The sequence below is a fragment of the Dioscorea cayenensis genome, chromosome 5 (genome assembly GCF_009730915.1).
Source record: "Dioscorea cayenensis subsp. rotundata cultivar TDr96_F1 chromosome 5, TDr96_F1_v2_PseudoChromosome.rev07_lg8_w22 25.fasta, whole genome shotgun sequence".
NCBI lineage: Eukaryota > Viridiplantae > Streptophyta > Magnoliopsida > Dioscoreales > Dioscoreaceae > Dioscorea > Dioscorea cayenensis.
Window position 1 is genome coordinate 31,853,798 of NC_052475.1, and position 23,411 is coordinate 31,877,208.

The following is a 23,411-nucleotide window of genomic DNA, read 5'->3' on the forward strand; positions in this document are numbered from 1 at the left end:
AATATTACAAGTTATTCCAATGCAAGCCTATTCATGGGAATGACAAAATTACACTTGGATGTGATTAACCTTGCTCTAAAAATATATGCAAATCAAACCATTGCAATGATATCTCCATGCAAGGCACAATGTATGTGAAAAAGATAAGCCTATAGTATTATATATTGAAGGGCACTAAGACTGCGGTACAAGACATATCATGCCAACCTGGTCCACAGACGACAACTCTAGGTCCACAAAGCATCTTTCAGATACTAGGTCGGAAATAGGCTTGTCAGCAACACTACTCCAAAGTGAAGTTATTATGCCAATATTTATTTACAGCAAGTGCTCCTAAAACAAGGGCCTAACTCAAAATTCTAGAATGCCTAACGTCCAAAGCTTTGAAACTGAAATCCAACCAACCCATGCCCCATCAGAAGCTCCGGGAAGAGTAATAAGAGAAGGAAAAAACCCCTAATGGCAACAATATACATGGGAGCATAAGCTGCAAGCACATGCAGGACCCTTATTGGTAGGGTACTACCATCCACAATGTAATAATCCAAAGGACTGGCATAAACTAAATGTCATGTCTTTGTGTTACCAGTGGGAACATGTGCACCGCACATGATGGAAGATGGTAGGTATGGGAGCATCCCCCTGAGATTTGAGCCTCCTGCTTCAAGTTTTTGTGGCTCATCATGGACTCTCTCTCTCTCTCTCTCTCCCCGTGTGGATGGCATCAGAAGAACAATGGTCCTGTAATGACAATGAATCAATTATTCAACGCACATATCATTCCAATGCCAGTGATGTTGAAAATAATGCAACAGGGCTCATCAAACTGCAAAGAAATTAAGGTTCAGAACAGACGCAGGCTTTTCAAAGGGATACTGCATAATAATAATAATAATAATAATAATAATATATAACAACTGGGTTTTTTCCAAGTGGTCTAAGAGTGTTCTTGACTATTTGCTATTTTGCATGTGGACAAGATGTAAACAATCAAGTAGCACCGCAACAATTTTTTTTTCTTTTTTCCCCCTTGTTGTTCCTGCTAAGATAGTTCACAGATCACTCTGTCGCATTTCTCTTCTAAGATCTTCACAGCATCTGTAAATAGCACCTCTGGAGGTATAGCTCCAGCTGATTCAATTTTAACTGCAACAATAAATCAGGAATATGAAAAATTAACAACATATCGCTGGAAAAAGAAATTGTAACTAGACACTAGAAGCAACTTCATTCAAGTCCAAGAATGCACAAACATAAGCGACTTTCAAGATAAGAGCAAGCCAAACAAAAGGCAGGTCGATTTTGAGATTTCCAAAGAGAATGTATATCGTAAAAGAACCATAAGCAGGATGGTTGGTTCTCCTGTTATATTCATAAGAATTCTGGATAATTTCGTATGGTTATGCAGCATTTATGAATACAAAGATACATAAATATGAAGGATGATATCTTCTCCTCAGACCTAAGACACAAAATCTATCACAAGCATTGAGTACTCATAGGGATGTCATATTTTTTTTTCCATTAAAATCTTATAAAATGTTTGTCTTTTGCCTCGCTCTTCCCTTTGCTCCAAAAGCAAATGGGTATACAGCTTGCAAACTTTTCCCCTTCACCTGAAGGTGTTTTTTTCCTCAAGATTCGTGTATTGCATGTGCCTACTTGCAAAGACCAGTCCTTGGCCAGATACAACCATACAGATCATTTTGTCATATTAATTTGAATGTTTTGGCACTACCAGACATGATCTAACATTTGACAACAAAAACTTCAATAACTCTGTTGTCAACTTTTCCCCCTTTCTAATCTCAGTTCAACATGAAATATACTTGCACAGTTTTCCTGCTCCAAATTACATGATTCGTAGCAGGAAGTTTAGAGATTGTTATTGCCCACAGTTGATCTCAATCTGAAGAGAGATTTTTTTCCAATGTTTGCTAAATACTAGGCTGTTTGCATGGAGAATAAACATTTGGCATAGAATACCAACTCTACAAAATTAAGTATGCATACTCATCAAAAAAGGCGCAGTACTTACATATGAAGTGATCTTTAGCGCGCCTTAGTTCTACTTGTGGCTCATTGACACCCCGAATGCATTCTCTACACAATGTACAGGCCCGTGGATTGGCCACTACTGCCTTTTTCTCGCCTGCTCAGAAGGACAAAAAAGACAAAACACTTAGTAAAGGCAAATTTAAATGAGAATACATTGAAAGCCAGATTCAAGACCCACTTCAAATGAGGTACTGCATAGAATAGATAACAGAGAAAAGAAGTACAAATGTTAAAAGGGAACCCAAAGTGATATAATCAACATGCATGGTAGCCCATAAGTTTACAGTAAAATTTTACCCAATATAGGACATGCTTGGTAGACAACCTCGTTAAGTCATGTGCTAAATCTACCACATTCAAGAAATTGCACAGCCAAAAGGCAATTTACAAGAGCTTTGACATGAGGCACCATTCCATTTGGCACAGTCAATAGGCAACTTACAAGAGTTTAGATATGAGGTCTCATTCCATTTCAGCAGGCAATTTACAAGAGTTGAGATAGGAGGTCTAAGGTCCCATTCCATCTTCAACATTCAGTAGGCAATTTGCATTTTACAAGAGTTTAGACACAAGGTCTAATTCCATTTTCAACATTCAGTAGCCAACTAACGGGAGTTACAAGATGAGGTCCCATTCCCTAGTTAAAAATATTTTGGACATATAGTCTAAAATAAAAGTTGCCTAATATGAATTGTCAAATATGATTTCTACAAGCCTTAGATCTTCCATATAACCCTTGGTCAACTTTTACTAATTGCCCTGTTCTACAACTAATAGGATGAAATTGTACCCAATTCCAATTTGGCTAAATGTCCAAAAGAAACATTCAGCGTTGGCGTTCATCATCTGTGCATGCGCCATGTTCTCAGAATAAAAAACAATCTCCAAGTTAGACTGATTTATTACAGCAACTAACTTGGATAAATGAATCTAAAAAACTAACTGCTTCTAGCTCTAGCTTGAAATCAACCTTACATGATCAAAGAGTCAAGCTTGTCTTCTATCTAACTGTCCTTAACCAATGAGCAGTATTTTTGTTAATTCAGATTTCACATAAGCAAATTGAATGTAAAGATTATGAACCAATGCAGGAAAACCTTCAGAATAAGAGGAAGATATAGGATTTGAACCTAAATCAGATTTAAGCCCACTATATGAACTACTAGCAAGCTCAATAAATAACTCACCCTTAATAAATCATGAAACAGGAAGGAAACTTGAATAAGCAATCATCAGAATGTATCTAACTAGCTAAATCAAATCATATTCAATGAAAATTTATTTTGAAAAGTCTTTTTAAAGATATAAAAACAAATTTATAATACGAAGATTAGGAAGGTAGTCAAGTTTCGATTGATGAATCATCCTTATTGTATATTCAGATCATTGTTCAACAGAGGTCCTACAAATGATTGAAATATTTATTACTTTCAATAATAGTAAGCTTCAGCAGAATTATAACAATGACATTACAGTCAAATGAAGGAAATGAACTGCTACTAGTAACAGAAGGAGCACCAACCCTTGCCGACATCTTCAATATCAAAGACATTAACTGGACACTTCTTCACAAGTTTTTCTGCATCCACACCTTTTATTTCTTTCAATAATATAACCTGTCCAATATATTCAAGAAACTATTAACAAGCAACTTGACAGCACTCAAACACAGCCAGACAATAGTAACAAAAAATACATCTCACCTCAGGAAGCATCCTATACCATGCTGTTGCTACAGGTGACCATTTGGCATGAACTTTACCAATGCCTTTCACAGCATGCGCCTCAAGTTCAATTGCCTACAGAACAAGAAAATTATCTATAGTCTAAGCCTTTGAATGAAGGAAAATTAAAGTTAAAGTTTATCAAAAAGGAAAGATAATATGTACCTGTCCTGGACCAAGTTTATCAATAATAATATCTTGATGCTTGACACCTAGTGGTTTATTGGCGAATTCAGGCATGGAATCTTGACTGCGACTGAATGAGGTATAGGTCCTGGGTTTTGCCGATGGAGTAGGAGATTCCATCTCTAGCTCACTGCCTCCTGGCAACCACTTCAGTTGATCTGACTTCACTACAATTTGATTAAGGTAAAATCAGACATAAACAAAGAAAAATCAATTAATTAGGATTGCACTAGATGGTAACAGATAGAAAAAGTAGGAAAATCAAAGATCGAAGTGCCCAATGGTATGCTCATGCTGGACTAAGACTAAAATACAAGAAGTAAATCCCAAAATGAATAAATAAAGTTCTCTGTGAAGTTGGAGTCGGCAAGAATTAAATCAAAGTATGATACATGGAAAAAAAACTAACTTAAGCTAAATGGACAAATATGATACCTGTAAGACGAGGACTGCCTTTTTTACAAGAGACGGCCAATTTAAAAACTATAGTATTCCTTTCATTTGGAGTATCATGTTCTGCAGAGAAAAATAACTAACAATTACTCATAAGAATGAGATAAATGCAAACATGTTTCACAATTAACTCTAAAACAAGGAAATAACACAGAAGGACTACCTGAAAGGTACTCAAATAGTTTGGGATCAGCATTAAGAGGAATAAGTCCTAGCCTATGGGCCAGAACCTCATCTGGAATCACTGAAGTGTTGTTAACCATGAGGACGTTCTCAATAGCCATAGTCGGAACCTTGAGGAGAAAAGGAAAAGACCAGGGCCTCATAAATACATGTCTTAGCAACATTGTTGAATCAAGACCAAAGAAGAAGAGAGCAATTATCACATGAGGCGCATTCATTGACTGTTCATCATCCATTTTCTAGAGCATAGATAGTATTCTACATTATCCATTTGTTCTGTTGTTTAGTCAGTGAGCTCCAATACTACCATACCTCAGCAATGAGAATCCTCCGGAATGCATTAGCCAATGAAGCATCAATGCCAATCATATCAAACTCCATCGTATCCTCTGTTAACTCAATAACCTCAATTTTGAGATTCTTGCAGAAGCTCTCCAAGGTCACGCTATTATCTACACCCATTAACGCAAAGGCCCCAGAATAATGAAATGGTTCTGTCTTCAAACACAAAATGCGTTCCCAAGAAAAAAGCACATCAATCCAAATATCACAAAATAACCTTTTGAAACTGAAGTAATAGGAAATACAAGAAAATAATCTGAATGGGAAAACTAAACTGCAGGATTTAAACAAGATAACCACAAAGCTAACAGAATTACTCTAGAATGGATTTTTATTGCAAATTTCCAACAACAAAATTTGATGCGTTAAGGCAGTAAACAACAGCCAAAATATTATACAAAAAGCTATTTTGGGGCAAATCATGAATTATGATTAAATCGAGAAACTAAAATCGCCGTTAAACTACTCCCAAACATAACATTCAGAAGCAGCAAATTGAAAACAAGAAAACAAAGACAAATAAACAACACAGTAAAGAATTCAGATTGTATAGACACTAACAAACAAAAACATAATCGAAGAAAATCTAAAAAGGAATTCAACGCAAGTCTAAAACTTGCTCCTTTAATAATTATTATTATGTTATAAAAACAAACGGCCCAGGACAACAGAGATCCAATACCAAATCAAAAAAAAAACGATGACAAACACGCAAAGAGGGTCCACAGAGATTAGATCGATGGTGAGAAGTAACATATGCATACATGGATAGGAGCGTCGGCGTTGCAAACGACACGGGTGCGCTGGACCTCGAGGTGCTCGGGGAGCTTTCCCTTCGGCACGTCCGGCATGTCCAGCGCTGAAACCTTCGGCATCGTTCCTCCGCCTATCGCCGACGATGATCGGAACCCTAAAAATCCCGATAACAGAAGAGATGTCGGGGTATAGGGTTTTAGAGAGAGATGCTTAATAAGTGTGCCTGATGAGAACGTTAGCGGATTCGGGCGCGATCATTAACGGGTTGCGGATCCACCAACCCATGTTGGCGGGCCGAACTGCGATCTTTAAGCCCATGATGTACAGTAGCTGACTACTCTTTGTAATTTTTTTTTTACATCCTTGTAGCATTTCACAGTTACAGATTTACCCACATGGTCTGATTGTTTATTTATTATTTTAAAAAAAATGGAGAAGAAGAGAAATATGTGACAAGCCTCATCTGTTCGAAAGAAGTTAGGGGCATGCACTTTTGGCGCACGAGTGCCCTTATCTTTCATGCGCTTTAGGGTTCGATCTCGGGTCTCTCGAAATGAACACCCTAAACAAGTGACCTGATACTAATAAATCAAAAGACTGTTGACTATTTCATTAACCAGTAAAAATTGTGTTTAGTCTAGTCTTATAAGATCCCTTTCACATGTGATAAGACCAAATTCTTTATAGTACAAAAGGTGAAGACACATGTCGGTAAAACTTGGCTTCTTAAGAGAGCTCTTTACATGCAAATCCCGGGTAGTGACTTGTCCAAAATTGTAAAAAAAAAAAATTTGCAGCATTAGTTCGGCATTCTAATTTTTGAACTTGGATAAGGATCATAAACCCTGAAACTTTCACCATTGATTATGATGCTCACAATAGTTACAGCAAGATTAATCTCAGTGTTTTCTTTTCCATTGATAATGTTAATTGGTTCTCATCCAAGTATTATCTATGATTGTTAATGTGTCAATTATGAATATAGGTATTATATTTGAGTTGTGGAAAAGGGCGGCATTGGCGTTGTAGGATGAGTTTGCTGATGTGCATACAAGGATCATGAAAAGGAACTACGCTGTAGTAAGCACACTGGTGGTTTGTGGCCCATCTTGGGTGTGTCTTTAGCTTTGTCCTGCTTGGTTTGTGAAAGCTTCATCCTTCCTATTGGAATCATTAATGCCACTACCAACATGGTAAGTTATTAATACTTATTTTCTTTCATATATATATATATATATAAACATTATTTGCAGACGTTTCGAAAGTTATTGTTCTTAAATGATGTTTGATATTAGTTATTAGATCATCATTTAATGACTATTGCATATATATATATATATATATACAATGAAGATTTACTATTAATACTATTTGGTACTCCGTATGAATTTACATAGCGATTAGAGTTGAATTTAACAATTACCGTAAGATATCACTAGATTTGGAAGATGAATATCATTAGTTAGCTATAGTGACTTTTCTTGAAGGATGACATATGAACATATTAAATAATGCATGGGTACAGGGTCCAAGGATAAATGTGGTGACAGAAATGCTTATTGGATATATATCTACTGCCAAGGAAGCCTTTAGCCAATGTAGCATTCAAGACTTGTGTATATATTGGCATGAATCAAGCTCTAGGTTTCATTTTTTTGACTTCAAACTTGGTCACTATATGAAGGTCCTTCCCAAATCAATGTTTATCGCCTGGGTAAATTTTCATCAACCTCTATAACTCTTCTATTTTAACATCAATTTGTTTCTATGTCTTTAAAAGTTAGTAGGAACAATAATAGCATTGAAAGTGTATGCCGGGACTGCATTGTGGCTATTAAACAATCCGTCGATCATATTTGCAATAAAGATCTTCTGCTTATGGGTAGTCCATGGACATGTTCAGAAGATGATAAATTCTACAATGCATCAATCATTTGGGGTGTTGTTGGCCTGCACCGTATGTTCAGGTCCCTCGGTTTATACTCCAAGATCACCTGGTTCTTCTTTTTCGGATTGCTCGCACCAGTGCTGTTGTGGCTACTTACCAAAGCATTCCCGGAAAACAAATTCCTGAAGCTCATCAACACACCTGCCATTCTCGGGGGAGCTTTTGCATTACCGACAGCCAAGACGGTGAATTATTCGTCATATTTTAAAGTCAGCATTGTCTTTAACTTCTTTGTTTACCGTCGATATAAGGCTTGGTGGGCGATAGGGGTGGACACGGGCCGGGCGATCCATGGGCTGGCCCGAACCCAACCCAAAAAATACAGGGCCTGGGTTTAGAAAGTTGGCCCAAAAAACTGGGTTGGGCTCAAATATTTTGGCCCGATTGAATTTCGGACTGGGCTTGGGTCAACTGAATTTTGACCCGACCCGGCCCGATCCAAATAAATAAATAATATATATATCATATATTATTTATAATATATATAATTATATATATAATAGTAATAGGCTTGAAAAGAGTAAACATTTATAATACTTGTGTTGTATTTTTAAATGTTTGAAAAATTTTAGGGGTTAGTAGTAGTAGTTTTATTTAGTTATTTCAATTATTTCATAAAAAAATTAATTATTTTTGGTCGGGTTGAAATGTGGCCTAATGATAATTGAATGGGATCGGGTTTGGATCAAAACACTGGGCCGAATACTAGGCCCGTACACCGAATATATGGGTTGTATATTTGAGTTTAGCCAAACCCAGCCCCGACCCAACCCGGCCTATGTCCACCCCTAGTGGGCGAGGTATAACTATGTATTGTCGGCAGCTCTCGATGCCGGCATTGCTTATATCAGTGTTGTTTCATTCTTTGCCTTGCAGAATTACAGCATCTATGGATTGAAATGGTTGGGTGGTGTGACTGGTGATCATTGTGACTTGGCTTCATGTCCTACAGCTCCATGGGTAGTTGTTAAAGGTTGTCATACATTCTAACCATACATAGTTTCAAATGATGTAATTATAAACAGTTTCTCATGATTTGTGAGAGGTTAAAACTATGAGTGTTACAAAATCACCATGTTATATTATGTGTTTGTTTGTGTATAATGAAGTGTTTGAATGATTAATTCCATCAGATATAAGTTCATTATTGTTTACCTAATAATATTAATAACAAGTCAAGAGTTAATTCACTGAATTTCACTTATATAACTCATATAAATTTTAATAATCAGAGAAAATTAAGTAACCTGGAACACTCCAAACTTTTAGAATATATATATATATATATATTTTTCTGAAAAAAATCAATTCTACAACAGAGATCAAACAGGGTAACTTGGGTTCTGTTAAATATTTACTATATATCAAACTATCTTAAAAAGTAGGAACATATCAATTTAGAGTTGACTCAAATTTAATTCGTCAACTATTTTTTATTGTTTTGTATTTTTATGGGAAATAAATGATTTTGTGAGGTTCATAAATGTGGGATTCTACTTTTCCTATTTTGTCATCTCAAAAGTCAAAACTAATGAAAAAAATAATTTTAAAAAAAGGATAAATTTCTTCACTAGCCTTCCTTCTTTTTCCCTAGTATTCTCTAAAAATTTAAATAATAATATTATTATAATACTTAAAATTAACATAACAGACATAGTCTTGTTTGGATTAGTTCTGAAAACCCAGAAGTGTTTTTTTATAAGTTAAGCACTTCTGGGTTTCAAAAATGTTATTTGTATTAACTTTTCTAAAAAACCAGAAACTGTAAACAAAAGCTAGTCATGAAAAAAAAAACTGTTTTCAGTTTTTTTTACAGTTTCTGTTTATACGTAAAAGCTAATCCAAATAAAAAAATATAAAAAGTGCTTAACTTACTACTCTGAGAAGCACTTTTTTTGAAAACATGTATACTAAACTAAAAAAAACATTTTTTTCATAAGCCAATCCAAACGAGGGCATAGAGCTCATAGTTTAACAGCCAATCTTGCTTCTCACTTTGTGGTTATTTATTTTGTCAAATAAATAAATAAATAAATAAAATTTAAAAATAAATAAAAATTTGCAATAAAAAAATAAAAAAATATATATTTTAAAAAGGTCTGTTTCTTTCTTTCTCTTTCGTTTCTCCTCCTCCTGCTTCTTCCTTCTTGTGTCTCTATCTGGGTTTCCCTCTCTTTCGGTAACGCGGCCACCAAGATGAGCGCTAGGGTTTCGATCCCGGGGAGTGTGCGGAGGACGATCCAGGACATCAAAGAGATCGCAAGGAACCACAGCGATGAGGAGGTCTACGCAATGCTCAAGGAGTGCGCCATGGATCCCAATGAGACAGCACAGCGCCTTCTACTCCAAGGTACCTCATTTCTCTCCACGTTACCCATTGATCCTCTCTTTTATGCTTCGTTAGCTCTTGTTTAGCTTCGATCTGTTACGGTTTTCGGAGGGGTTTGTGTTTTGGTGATTTGATTTGGGGATTTTGAGGTTGATTCAAGTCGAAGCTCGGCTGGGGTTTCTCTTTTGAGGGATTTTTTGCTTTTGACGGTGTTTCGACTGTTTTTGATGGCGATTTCGAGGTTTTGGGGAATGAAGGCTTTTGGATTTTGTCGGTTCTTTCAAAAATTTTTTTTTTTTAAATCTTTTCTTTTTGGCTTTGATTTGGAAGTTGAGATTTTGATCTAGTAGAGAATGATATTTGCATTTCTTTCACGAAATTGTTCGTTTTTTCACTGACGAAGATGGTTCTTGATGTCTTGGATGGGTTTTGCTAGTACCTAATTTCAACGTCTGATCCACTCAATTTTATGCTGTAGAATGTGATTCAGTATTGTTTTATGTCTCTATAACGCCGTCAATGATATTCTTTCGTTTCTACAACATGGTATGGGCTACCCTGAGCTGACCATAGAGTGTACTGTGTTTTGTTGTTGTCGTCGTTGCGGTTCAGTGTTTTTTTGATGACCATACTAAAATTCTTTGGCTGCTAGTTGGTTTAGCAGCTTTTCCTGTCCTTACAACTATGGCTAACATATTGGCTTCATGTTTCAAATGGGTAGTCAAGCCAGTTTTTTCTTTTGTTTTTAGAAGACATTTATGGTTTAGTTTAGATACACACAAGATGCTAAAAAAGCTGTCATGCGTACATCTATTAATTCTTAAGTTGTTCCTTTTCTGTTGACCCCTTATGATGTTTTTACTGTTCCCTGATTTAGTTTGGTTAGTATATAACTGTGTCAAAGAGTTTCTTTTATGTGACATATATTGTTAAACTTAAATGTATATCCACTCACATTTTTTTCGCTTTCTTATTTTCCTAAATGATTTTCGTATGGTGTTTTTGATCTGTTAATGCTCTTTCAGATACATTTCATGAGGTCAAAAGAAAGCGTGACAAGAGAAAGGAGGTACACATATTTCATTTACACAATGCCTCCTTGTTATAAACTTTTTATGATAGGTTCCTCTTTTCTATTCAAAACGAAGTGGTTTGAGTTTCTTTTAGCGTCATAGCATTTATGCTTAGGAACGAAGATCTATGCCTATGAAAAAAAGAGAGATGATTTATTCCATCAATATATTGGATTTTGACATGGTGGTCATGTTATTTTTCTGACTGATCATTACTCATGTGATGCATTGCATGCTTCTAGCTGATGAATATCTTTTTTATGCCTTAGATTTCTCATAAAGCAATTAGAACAGTTCCTTCTGAAATTACTTTTCTAATATTCTTATTATTAATACAGTTCGGTTTGAGTTTTCCTCATTAAGTGTTAATTTTAAGAGGTGTCTACATCATATACATATATTGCTGTATGTAAGGTTGAGCTTGAGATCGATGTGAATGAAGATACTTGTCATAACCAATTACTAAGCTCATGTGGAATTTAACCATGTTTTCCTGGAAAAGAATGTATATTATTGCAAGTATGTATCTTGTATGAGATTCACAACAAGAGAATGGATTGCTTGGTTCTATTCTGAAGTTCATGATTCAAGGTAGTAGGCGAATGATTCATTGTTATAGAAGGGAGAAAAACAAGTTTACATATCCCATATTCAACGCGTGATGTTTTTAGATGCATGTGCAATGCTAATGTCTGTTCTCACTACAACTATATTTGTGTAATAGTGCTCTCCCATGCTGCCAAATCATGTCTGCCCCTTCATTCAATCGTTTGAGTCTATAAATAACAGCGCAAGTATATTAAAATTGTGAAGTCAGGTGGTTGAAAGTGGCCAATTAGTTTGATTACACTCCTTCGTTTATTGCAATTGTGCCCACATATCTGTCCACAGTTATTTAAAGTAAAATCTTGAAGTTGTAACCATGTCCAAGATGATGAACATCTGTTTAATTTTTGGTGATTGGAAGCATCTACGTCTAACTAGTGGGCTATGGTTTATGTATATGCAAAATATTACAAGATCATCATGTCATCATTAAGCTTGAATATGTGCAGTTGTCCACAATGCAATTGTATCCTCTTCACTTCTAATCCATATGGTTAGGACTTGTGCACCCTTGTAACAGATGCTGGCTCAGTGATGTGTTATGCGTGTTGCTTCCTGGTTTATGAGAAGTTATTTATTTCACTCTTTCCTTTTACAGAACTCCAAAGAATTTACAGATTCTAGATGGAGACCAGGTTTGCAAGGAAGGGGAAACAGGGGTGGGAGAGGAAGTTTTTCTGCTCGCTATGTAGCAAATGGTACTTCTTTTTCACTGCATGATGATTTTATAGCTAAAGAGTAAATTTTTCTTCAATACCAGATTTTTTCTTGTTGGTTTTATGCCTCAGCATTATTACTTTTTCAGCATTCTGATTATCCTAATGGCTTGCATAGCTGTTTAAATTCATCTATATTTCCACCATCCTATGTGTGCCCCATTAAGATGGATGGTAGTAAAGTTGTATTATATTTGAAAAAATAAAAAAAAAACCTATCTAGTTTACCTTTTAGGTCTGACTGCTTATTTCAATGTATGTTTACTATGTTACGTTCCTTCAACCTCCTGGCAACTTTTCAATATGTATTCGTTTGCAATCTGGTGTTCAATTAGTGAAATCATTATTTGAATTCTAGTAGTAAAATTTTGTAGTAACAGTTAACCATTCATTAAAGCCATGTTGCCTGTGAATTCTATTTTGATCAATATTTGTTTGAGCTCTGAAGTGGGTTTAGATGTTACCTTCATTGTTTTGTGCCAATATTTGCAGTTCTTTTGCATGTCATTAAATTATACTTCAACGTCCAAACTTTTTCCACCACTTAAGTTACAAACTTTTCTTAATGTAGTTTTGGAAGTTGTCTGCATGGGGTTGGCTTATGGTTGTTTCGGATTTTCTTTTTAATTTTTGCAATTGGTAAATATGCGATTTATCAAGTTAGAATGCGAAATATTGGTCCACAATCTTTACTGTGCTTAGTATGCCTTCTTTTGTACCTACCTACAGTTTTTGGTTGTAAATCTTGGGAGCCCAAAACTAGTTAATATTGTTATAACACCATTTAACCTTTAGCTCTTCTAACTTCTATAAGAAACAAAAGTAACTGTTCCTGCTATTATGAGCCACACATCTTTGCTATCACTGCAGAGGTGAACAGTGGAAGGTATGCTGGCGAAAAAGAAAATAGAATTAATCAAAGCACAGAGAAAAACACTGGATCTACTCCATCTCCCATTATGCATGATGCTGAAATTAAGTCCACAACTCCGTTACAAAGGTACTTGCCTATCGTTATGGTATTTTCTTGAAGATTCACTTTTTTTTACTGATCTTGATCTTAATCTTAAACTTATACATTTCTTTCTTATTTTTCTTAATAAATTTTTTTTTAGCTATGCAGACAATACATATTGATAATAATACCAAAAAGTCAACTTATATAGGCAGTGAATGCATGATATATATATATTTTGTGTGAGATTGTTTTCAATTGGGTTAACTTATTCTGGTTTAGAATAGTAGCCTTTAGAAGTAGCATTATAACTTTTTTCTCTTAGTAATTATAAACTATATATTTGATTTTGAAAGTTTGGCCTTTGGTTTTTTCTTCAATTTCTACTTGTTTAGATTTAATAACTAATGTATTCAATTTTAAACTCAATATTTCAATTAGTTCATCAAATTCCTCGTAGCCCAGATGAAAATCTTACATTCCAGATTAAGAGTGCATATCCAACTTTTGTAGTTGCTGTGCTAGTGGCTTAGACTCTTAGAGGCACCTTCGAATGTTGGATCTTCCAGTTGAAGAAAGTATGACATCCTAATTTTGTCTTCAAATTAAATTTACTTGTGTAGCTTCCTGGACACCAGAATTATGCACAGAGCCATATAGATGGATGACGAAGGATATGCGAAAGAAAGCCTTTTAGATTCTGTGTTTTTGTGCTGTCTTTTTCTTAATATTAAGATATGCATTATGGTTTTATTTTATTGTTTAAACAATCAAATTGTTCATTTTTTTTAATGCTTGAGTACCTGATATTATTCCTTTCATGTTTCGCTATTTTCCTGATAGGATAATGGAAAAAAAAGTTTACATATTGCTCCTGCTCTACATAGATCACAGTTAGTACTGCAGAATCTGATCTCTTTTTGCATGCCCCTTTTTAGCATTATTGTAATTTGCCTGCTTTATTCTTCTCAGCTCTGTAGGTGTACTTGCCAATGGTCCTTCAAATGCAGAAAGTTTGATGCCACCACAAGGGCATATCTCTCAAGAAGTTGGTGTCAATTGTATCATAAAAACAGAAGAAAATTCTGCTACTGAATCTATCAAGAAAGGGCCCCTGGCTGATGCTAAAATTAATACTGCATCAAGGCCATCTTTTCTGGGTTCTGAGTCTCCTGATCAGCTTCAGTCAGCCATGAGGTCAGCACCTGTTGCTGGGGTCTATGCTTCAGCTTCAGACCCTGTTCTAGTGCCAAGCTTTGACACACGTGCTCCAGCTTTAGTGGGTACAATCAAACGTGAAGTTGGGAATAAGCAACCGGTTGAAAAAGCCTTTAATAGTGTTGTATCGCATGATGTTGCTGATTCTGCATTACCATCCATAGGCTCAAAAGAGTCTTCAGAATTGCAAAATAATCACATGCATGGAAAGTTGCTAGGTAAAGAACCTGCAGTTGAAGCAAACCAACAATTGGATGCACCACAGGATGCATCATCTTCTCTTGTTAGTTCTGCGGGCAGCAGGCCATCTTCTAATTACAGCAGCCATTCACAACAGCAAAGTGCTCCTCATAAAGGTATTATATGTTTTGATTTTGTATGTTCCTATTTATGCATCTATTACCTTCTCCTTTCAGCATGCTTTACTTGTGCAGGACCTAGATGACATCTTTTACTGTTGATCTAATTGAATATGGTTAATATCAGGGACAACATTAACATTCTTATGGTTTTTCTAGAACTTTTATCAATTTGCAATGTTCGTAGTGTGGTCAAGGAGTAATCTACTGGAACAGAAGTATGGTTTAGCTGGTTCAAGAAACCTATGGTGGCATGGTCCTTGAAATGCAGTCCTAAAACATCTTCTGTAGCCAATCCTTATTTATGTTGGTATACCATATGATTCTGGCCTAAAATATTGTTGAATTTGCGAATGCTAACCCAAATTTGCCCTAATGGTTGTCCATTTGTTTTTGCCGGAGTCGTTCTAAGCTTAGATAAATTGTTGTTGAAAAATGTGAAATTTCTGGTGGTTGGTTCATTTTCCTTACTAATAAAATAAGGCACACGTTTCTGTGCCATTTCTTTCAACAATCAATCCATGATTAAACCATTGGCTTCATTATGTTGATGTTGTAAATATGTATTGCTTGGTTTAAGTTTGACTGGGTTGTAGGGCCTCAAATAATTTGTCTAAAGTGTGAAGTTGAAGTGTGGGCAAACTTGATAATAGCATCCAATTAGATCAGACTAATTTTTTGGTAGACTCCTAAATTGTGGTGGGTTTCATTGGATGGAATAGTCCGCCTGAAGGTGTTTTTCTTTCTTTTTCTTTAAAAACTTTAGATGACTGCTCTAAAGCATTCTCCTGTTTTGGCATCATTTGTGCCATAGCCAGTTGACAAGTTTCAATCTCATAGTACTTTAGAGAACTTTTTTTTTTACCTTTGGGATCAAAATGAAATCTTTATGTTCTTAGATAAACTCTTGATTTCCTTTCCTTTAATGTGTTTCTTCCTGAGTTTCCTAATTGAACTTGGACTGAGTTTTTCAAATATGAACTTGTGTTCAGCATGCTTTTATGCTAAGACCTGTATAATGCATAGTTCTAGCTAATGCTTTTAATGGTGACATTTAATTTAGCAATGGATTAGCAGGAATTAAGCTAGTGGTGGCATTAGCACATTTGCTCGTCATATCCTTAATTTTTTAATATTGTAGTCTTTTATTGAAATTGATAGATCTTCAACTCAAATAAATGCTGTCTCTATTGGTTATTATGGTGTTGATATAGTGCAATTTAAGTTTATGGTCCTATTGGGTTGACCATCTTTGTGAACAAACTTTTTTTTTTGGTTAATATAGAAAAGCACTTTTGGCCCAACCTTAGAGTGTTTGATTTGGCCTTTTGAAAAAAAAATGTAGAAATGCCAAGAAAAAAGAATAAAAAAAGAGAAAGACCAAAATGTCCTCAATAATAGCACTAGAGTTTTTTTTTTCTTTGGGACCAAAATGTCTTTAAAAATTCAAGAATATACTCTCCTTGTCTTTATATCTTATGAACCACACTTGTTCCCCTTTCTTTTCAGCTCATGTCTCTAAAGAATGCACTAATGTATTATTTTTTTATCCAAACAACCTATGCAACTCTAGAGCGCTCTTCGCAAATCGCAAGTATGGCATCCAAATGCAAAGCTACTTTAGCTTCTTGTAGAGGCCCTTAGGGGAAGACAATATTAAAAAAGCACACTTCAGGTGAAGGATATTTAATATCTGATACCATTCTAATCCAAACCAGCCTATGTCTGTATGATAATGGCTTTGAGCATTATAAGCTCTGTTGCCCAGATATCCAGACAAAATTATCTATTCCACCCTCGTTGATACTCCATTAGTTCTATTCTATTTTTGATGCTAATGAAAAAATAATAGAAAATGAGAATAAACGTTGTTGGTCTTTTTTTAATTTTCTCCAAGTTCAGCTTTCAAAAGTCTGCTGATCGCATGAAGTTTAGTATGATATACTTACTGGTAGTTGGTGCAGGTAAGGAATGGAAAGCAAAGCCAACTCAAGTAAACTCAGCTCAAGTCTCGGGGGTGCAGGCCACTTCTGACATTGTATCTGTCCCAGCAGAAGCTGTTGGTAGATTACTACCTCCATCAAGTTCTACAGGTTCAGATGATGCTTTGCCAAAACTCCAAAAGAAGCTAGAAGATCTGCATTTCTCTGACACTAAGCTTGTGATTATTCCTAACCACCTTCAAGTTCCAGAATCTGAAAGATCTGGGTTTAGTTTTGGTAGCTTTGATGCAAATTTTGGACTCAATACCCACTCTAGAAATCGCGCTGACAGTGAAAAGAGCTCTACACCACTGTCTGAGACATCACAAGAGATTGAGGAAAATGTTGAGGAGCCTTCTTCAAGGTCAGATTTAATCCCCTCATTCTATTTCTTTCACAGCTCCAGTGGTAGTTCTCTCTCTTATTTGTTTTTTCCTTTTTTCCGAAGTATCTTTGCCTAAAGGGTGATTTTTGTTTAGTATACAATTGACACATGTAGTATAGCTATTCAAAACTTCAAAAGATCAATGATTGGCCCAAACTTTATCATCATATCACGTGAATGCTGAATGAAGTTTGCTATACATTTGCTGAGGATTTTTAGTGATTATTATGCCATTTTGGTCTCTCAAAATGGTTGGCTTGCCCTTCATTCAAGTTAACTGTGCATGGTAATGGAAAATGGTAGATTTAAACTCATTTTTTAATTTTAACCTAAAGTGCACCATATCAGCCTGTGGTTGACACTTGATACCTAACTATCATTTCTTTGAGTTGAAGTTGGCCACCAGTTATTCTTAATTTTTGAGGCTATTATGCTTTTGTTACTTAGCAGCGCTTATTTTCTCTTCTCATTTGTGTTTCTTTTTGTTCTGACAAGTGACAACTCTTTTATATTACATTTACTCTTTCAATGTGGGTCTGTTTGAGCTCATTTGGTCTCTTTGTACTTGACTGAAGCATTCAAGTTCCACCTCCAACCACACAAGAAGCGGCAGCTTATCCTGAGGACCCTCATTCATCCACAGAGAAACTAGAAAATTTGTCATTGATGGGAGCTGGTATTTCCTCAGGAGGCCCTGACATACAAGAGTATGATCAGTCTAAACCAGAATCAACTTTGGCTTCAGAAGGCCCTCAACACTCGGTTATCCATACGACACCAACCTATTCAACTTTGGGTTTGGTACCGCAAATGCTTAGCCAATTTGCTACCTTTGAGGGCACTGAGAATCAGCCACGTGATGCCTCTCGGCTCCCTAGCTTTGTTGTAAGTCCTCTGCCACACTTCTCACCTTATGTAATCTATCACGCAATATATTGTGTCTGATTGCATCAGGCAATTTTTCATTTATGGGGAATAATTTATGGTTTTGTGTGTATCTGTACTGATACCAAAATCCTTTTATGAAATTGTGCTGTTTCATTATATTCTGTGGTATTTGACCTTGTGACCTGATTTTCACTTAGTAAATTTTTTATGTCAACATTCTATCACCTTTGATGGTATGTAATCTGATCTGGTGCGTAACTATCAAACTTAAGTGAATAATTAACCCTCTGGCGGTCATGCCATGAAAATGTGTTGATGTTTGGTTCATTATCTAGTGATGTGAGTTCCTCTCCAACTGGCCTCTTGGACATAAGCAACATTATGATGGGCATAGATAGCTTGATTTTCCATTTATTGGCTTTTATTTGTCTCCATTATTTGATAGCAATTTCTATGTTATTATTTTATTTTTATGTAATGCTGCTTTTGGGAACAAGGTAGTGTACTTAAGGCGCCATCTTGTAATATGTGTGTGTGTGTGGAAATGGATATACATAAGCAACATTATGATGGGCATAGATAGCTTGATTTTCCATTTATTGGCTTTTATTTGTCTCCATTATTTGATAGCAATTTCTATGTTATTATTTTATTTTTATGTAATGCTGCTTTTGGGAACAAGGTAGTGTACTTAAGGCGCCATCTTGTAATATGTGTGTGTGTGTGTGGAAATGGATATACATTATTTTTACACACCAAGCTGCTCATGCCCACAGGCTTTCTTATTTTAGTTTATGCTGCAATTTTCTGCAATTTGTGTGTGTGTGGATATAGATATACATATTACTTTTTAATGCCGAGCTGCTCATGCCTATAGGGTTTCTCATCCTCATGTACACTACAAATTAGCTGCAGTGTGTGCACGTGTGCATGTACGCGTGCAAATATAGGTGTACATATCATTTATCCATGCCAAGCTGCTTATGTCTATAGGGTCATTTTAGTTTATGCTACAGTTATCTGCAATGGTGGATGATATCTAATATCTGATACAATTAAGGTGGTTGAGTCAAATATTTGAAGTAAGGCTTTTCTTTTTAGGCACTACTTGAATTTAACTTCTTTTATGTCTTATTAGCTTCAGCATCATTTTGATCCTTCTGCAAGTTACTATACTCCATTTTATCGGCCTCCCATTGATGGTGATGGTCGCTTCTCTCCCTTCCTTCCACCTGGTGCTGCTGCTAAATTCAATGGGAACATTGCAGTTGTACCGGCTCAGACTGGGCAGTCTCCACAAGAGGTCTGATTGCCATTCTCATTTATCCTCCAAGTTTATTAGATGGAAAGTTCATTGAAAATATTGCATTGAAACTTGATCTGTGCATTCTGATCCCACCATACTATACTGGTGTTGCTAGCTATGCATTTATTGTCTTAATGATTTGATTGTCATTATTGCTATTGGGATTCTTTTCTTTTGCATGCTTTTGCCATGTTCTTATGAATTGCATTTTCTGTTCTCAAGCTGTGAGTTGCATGTTAGAATTTTGAAGGAAGTGCCTGGTTAGATGATGCATATTCTATTCTTGTGTTTGATCTAGTTAAGAAGTTAAAACTTCACCTATGATCCATTGAAGAGTTGATAAGCTGATAAATCCTCATTTCTATTTCTTTTTTCATTTTATGGTTCCGAAGACTATAATTATCAGTGCCATCTTGACTGTTTTATGCTAGCTATTCAGATAATGCTTTGATTTATATGTTTCCACTTCTGATTTCTAATGAGGCCATTGCGTCCATCTTTTATTTTTAGAGTGGGAATTCTTTGGTTGTTTCTTCGGCTGTGCCAACTCCAGTTGCCACCCAAGCTGCTGGAGTCATACAGAGTTCCATTCCTGTTACTCAGCAACCTGTTCCTGTGTTTCGGCAACCAGCTGGTGTACATATATCACATTATCATCCGAACTACTTGCCATATAGTCAGTATATCTCGCCGTTTTTTGTTCCTCCAGCTAATATTCACCCTTTCTTGAGCAATGCCGCATTCCACCAGCAGCCGCCCACTGGTGGCATATTTACACCTGCAGCACCAGCACCTTCTGCCACCCCTGTCAAGTATACAATTTCTCAATTCAAGTCTGGAACTAACAGTGGGAACTCAACTCACGTTGGAATGCCTACTGGGTATGGAACATATAACTTGAACACAGCTGGCTATAGTCCCAACCCTACTGTGACTACTGGAAACTCTACAAGCAATGAGGATCTTACTTCATCCCAGTTCAAGGAAAATAATGTCTATATGACAGGGCAACAGGTATTTATTTTCTTTTTGAGAATTGATGTTCTTTTGCTCTATTTTTAGTCTTGTCCTCTAAAAGTCCAAGTCCTTATGCTTTTTCTCAAATGGATGATATTGTGCAGTCATTTGATTCACTGAAAATAAAATTTTAAGTAAGACATATTTTGTCGAGTAATCTAAAACAATAAGTTTATTTTCAATGTCTTGGTTCAATATTTTATCTGGTCTGGAGTACCAAATGGTACATGTTATGATAAGCCTTTTGATATGAGAAACTGAAGTTATGTTTCTGTTTCCTGATTGTGTGCTTGATAAAGTATATTACTGCTGTATCACTAATTTGGGAAAAAGGCACAACTTAAGAATTCAAGTACGGGTGAGGATAGAATTGCCAAAACTCTTGTTCAAAACTTTTATGGAACTAAAGTTTGATTGAGTCTATTGTCATTTGATGGCATTGTAAAATATACCCCCAACAATATTCAATATGCTGTCATAGTTGATAGAAAAGCAGGTGTTATATGCCTTAAGTTGTATGTCTATCAAGTTCTATGTTTATCATCTTATGAGTTCAATTTTAACTATAGCAAAAAAGGGTTACATTTTCAGTCTCCTTTGATGGTTACAGCAAGTTTAGAGATTGAGGGTTGTATGTGTAGTACATATTTTAGAAATGGGGGATGGATTTTAAAGCTAAATATTCTGATTTTTCTTTGAAGGTTCAAAAGTACTGTATGGATCAGTGTATTTTGTGCTGGTTTTTTCCTGTTCATCTTTTTTTAGGGTTTTCGCACCTGTGAAATCTTAATTATGGGTTAATTGCTCACAATGTTTAATAACAGTTCAGCTTTCTGGTACCACTAGGTCTATAGTTTCCTATTTCCAAGATCAGATTATTCTCAACTTTGTTCAGCAAATTCTTATACATTTATCTTATGCCATGCTAGGCAGTTCATTTTGCTTGACTGCTATAAACAGTGAAATTTACTTCATATCAGTTTTGGTGATTACTGTTTTTCTGCACATTTGGTTTACTAATTTCTACATTGGTTGCCCCTACAAGCAGAGCGAAGGTTCGGCAGTTTGGATTCCTGCTCCAGGACGAGATATTCCTGCCCTGCAACCGAGTTCTTTCTACAGCCTGCCTCCTCCGGGCCAGCCCTTGTCATTTGCACCGTCTCAAGCTGGCCATGGTGCTTTCACAGGGATCTACCACCCCACCCAGACAGTTGCAGCCACTGCAGTTCATCCGCTACTCCCACAATCTCAGCCTATGTCCGGTGCAGTTGAAATGGTGGGGCCTCCTGCTGGTGTTTATCAACAGCAACAGCGTGCACAGATCAATTGGACTAATAACTACTGAGAAAGCACATCTTTTGTTAGCAGTAGCCACAAAAGCAAACATACACAGACCATAGGAATGGAGTTTCCAGTTTTCCAATTGGATTCAGTCAGAAGACATCAGATTTGCATTCATAAGAGATGGCCTGGAAGGAGATTGTATATATATATATTTAAAGGATGGTTGAAATGTAGGGAAGGGCTCCAGATTTCTCAAGGGAAAATTGAGTGAACTCCACCTCTGACTCATATTAACCATTTTAAAGTTGGTAAAGATGTTTAGTCTCGTCTAGTCTGGCCGGGTCTGGGTCTGTGCAGGTTGCATGCTATTGCTCTTTGAATTTTCTTTAATCACTCCCCTCCTTTCCCAGTGTTTGTGTTTTGTTCTTTTAGCTCTCTTCATCTCCCTTTTGGTTCATAGATATAATAACTTTTGTGAGGTAAGCTTTTCTTAAGTCTAGTGGGGTTTTCAGTGTCCCCCTGCCACTACATGTAAAGTAAATTTTGGTAGTAAGAGTATGTGTTTACTAAGTTTGTATTCGGTGCAATGGGAGCAACAGCAACAACAGCAGCAGCAGCAGCAGTGCAACACCTTCATTTGGTTGTTTTGCCTAATTTACATTATTGTGGATATTTCTATTTCTCTTTTTGACTTCATAGGACTTTGTCATTCTCCGAATGCAACAACTTTCCTTTTTATTGAACAAAGTCACAGAAACAATCTTTACATTTTTTTCCCTAGTTTGTTTCTTTATTGTTATTATTATTATTATTATAATAATTTTGTGACCATTGTTTTTATTTGATTTTAATGATTTTATTGATATCATAAAGTTTCTTCTGTTGTATGTGGTTCTCTTCAGATTTGGCTGAACATAATTTGAAGTGAATAAGAATTGGTGACTGATGTTGGTGAACTACTTTATTGTATTCTTGTTTTAAATGAAAAGAAAAAAAAGGATGATCTCTTCTGTTTGCTATTATGTTTTTTTTTTTTCATCTGTCTGAATCATGGACAATTCCAATACAATTTGATTTTTCTCACCTAATGAAGATGAAGGATGGGACAGGTGGATTTTAACTTCAGTTTGGGGATGAATTTTTATTACCTATTATTATTCTTTGCCCAGTCACTCACTCAATGCATTATAATGAATCTTGTTCTAGTCAAGGTTTAGTAATCTTACATTATTCATTCTTGTTGATTTTTTTGTATGCTTGCACAAAGTTAAGTTGGGAGACTGAGTTAAATCCAAATCAAACACCATTCTTTATGTACGTGCACAGCTCATGTGGACTACCAATTTGGTGTCACATTATCCATGTTCTTTGCATTGCCGGCTATCACATTAATTTTATTTTATTCAAATTGGTTTCGTATACACAATTGACAATACCATTATATCATCAACTCAAATATAGTTTTTAGTTTATTTGGGGAAAAAACAGAAAAGAAATCAGATATAAGTAAAATAACGGAATTATTTGAATTTTGAAAAAAATGGGCATGAATTTGATATAGAATCATGATTATTTACTTTTGCTCCTTTCAATAACTTCAATATTAGTATAATTTTCATATTCATAAATTTTAAATTTTTATT

General features: G+C 35.7%; 2 protein-coding genes and 1 pseudogene across 5 annotated transcripts; 2 read left to right on the forward strand and 1 right to left on the reverse strand.

Annotated features, from left to right (window-relative positions):
- Positions 1–804: 804 nt before the first annotated feature.
- On the reverse strand, positions 805–5,901 carry LOC120260330 (DNA-directed RNA polymerases I and III subunit RPAC1). 2 transcript variants are annotated; one of them, XM_039267771.1, is made up of 9 exons: positions 5,711–5,901; positions 4,917–5,102; positions 4,585–4,714; positions 4,404–4,484; positions 3,948–4,135; positions 3,762–3,857; positions 3,581–3,674; positions 2,039–2,152; positions 805–1,146 (listed from the first exon to the last, which is right to left on the reverse strand). In XM_039267771.1, exons 1-9 carry the CDS (start codon positions 5,819–5,821, stop codon positions 1,043–1,045), a joined length of 1,104 nt encoding a protein of 367 aa, XP_039123705.1. In that variant the 5' UTR covers positions 5,822–5,901; the 3' UTR covers positions 805–1,042. The 2 variants fall into 2 exon arrangements, with proteins under 2 accessions (XP_039123705.1, XP_039123706.1); XM_039267772.1 differs by having other exon boundaries at positions 4,917–5,098; positions 5,711–5,857.
- A 1,296-nt stretch (positions 5,902–7,197) lies between these two features.
- LOC120260289 lies at positions 7,198–8,640 on the forward strand (annotated as a pseudogene).
- Positions 8,641–9,780: 1,140 nt separating this feature from the next.
- Positions 9,781–22,548, forward strand: LOC120261034 (GBF-interacting protein 1-like). Of its 3 annotated transcripts, none has more exons than XM_039268692.1 (10): positions 9,781–10,000; positions 11,005–11,048; positions 12,257–12,356; positions 13,245–13,374; positions 14,302–14,903; positions 16,862–17,252; positions 17,849–18,158; positions 19,300–19,464; positions 19,978–20,481; positions 21,530–22,548. In XM_039268692.1, the coding sequence occupies exons 1-10, from the start codon at positions 9,847–9,849 to the stop codon at positions 21,827–21,829; spliced, it is 2,700 nt and encodes an 899-aa protein (XP_039124626.1). In that variant the 5' UTR covers positions 9,781–9,846; the 3' UTR covers positions 21,830–22,548. The 3 variants fall into 3 exon arrangements, with proteins under 3 accessions (XP_039124626.1, XP_039124627.1, XP_039124629.1); XM_039268693.1 differs by having other exon boundaries at positions 21,533–22,548; XM_039268695.1 differs by having other exon boundaries at positions 16,871–17,252.
- Positions 22,549–23,411: the final 863 nt, after the last annotated feature.

Excerpts from the sequence above, each read along its gene's own strand:
- LOC120260330 (XM_039267771.1), bottom strand. The coding sequence starts at position 5,821 with ATGCCGAAGGTTTCAGCGCTGGACATGCCGGACGTGCCGAAGGGAAAG. Across the intron at positions 4,715-4,916 it reads GGAGGATTCTCATTGCTGAG|GTTCCGACTATGGCTATTGA; the intron begins GTATGGTAGTAT and ends TTTCTCCTCAAG. Across the intron at positions 4,485-4,584 it reads ACTATTTGAGTACCTTTCAG|AACATGATACTCCAAATGAA; the intron begins GTAGTCCTTCTG and ends TTTTCTCTGCAG.
- LOC120261034 (XM_039268692.1), top strand. The coding sequence starts at position 9,847 with ATGAGCGCTAGGGTTTCGATCCCGGGGAGTGTGCGGAGGACGATCCAG. Across the intron at positions 17,253-17,848 it reads GTTGAGGAGCCTTCTTCAAG|CATTCAAGTTCCACCTCCAA; the intron begins GTCAGATTTAAT and ends ACTTGACTGAAG. Across the intron at positions 20,482-21,529 it reads TCTATATGACAGGGCAACAG|CAGAGCGAAGGTTCGGCAGT; the intron begins GTATTTATTTTC and ends TGCCCCTACAAG.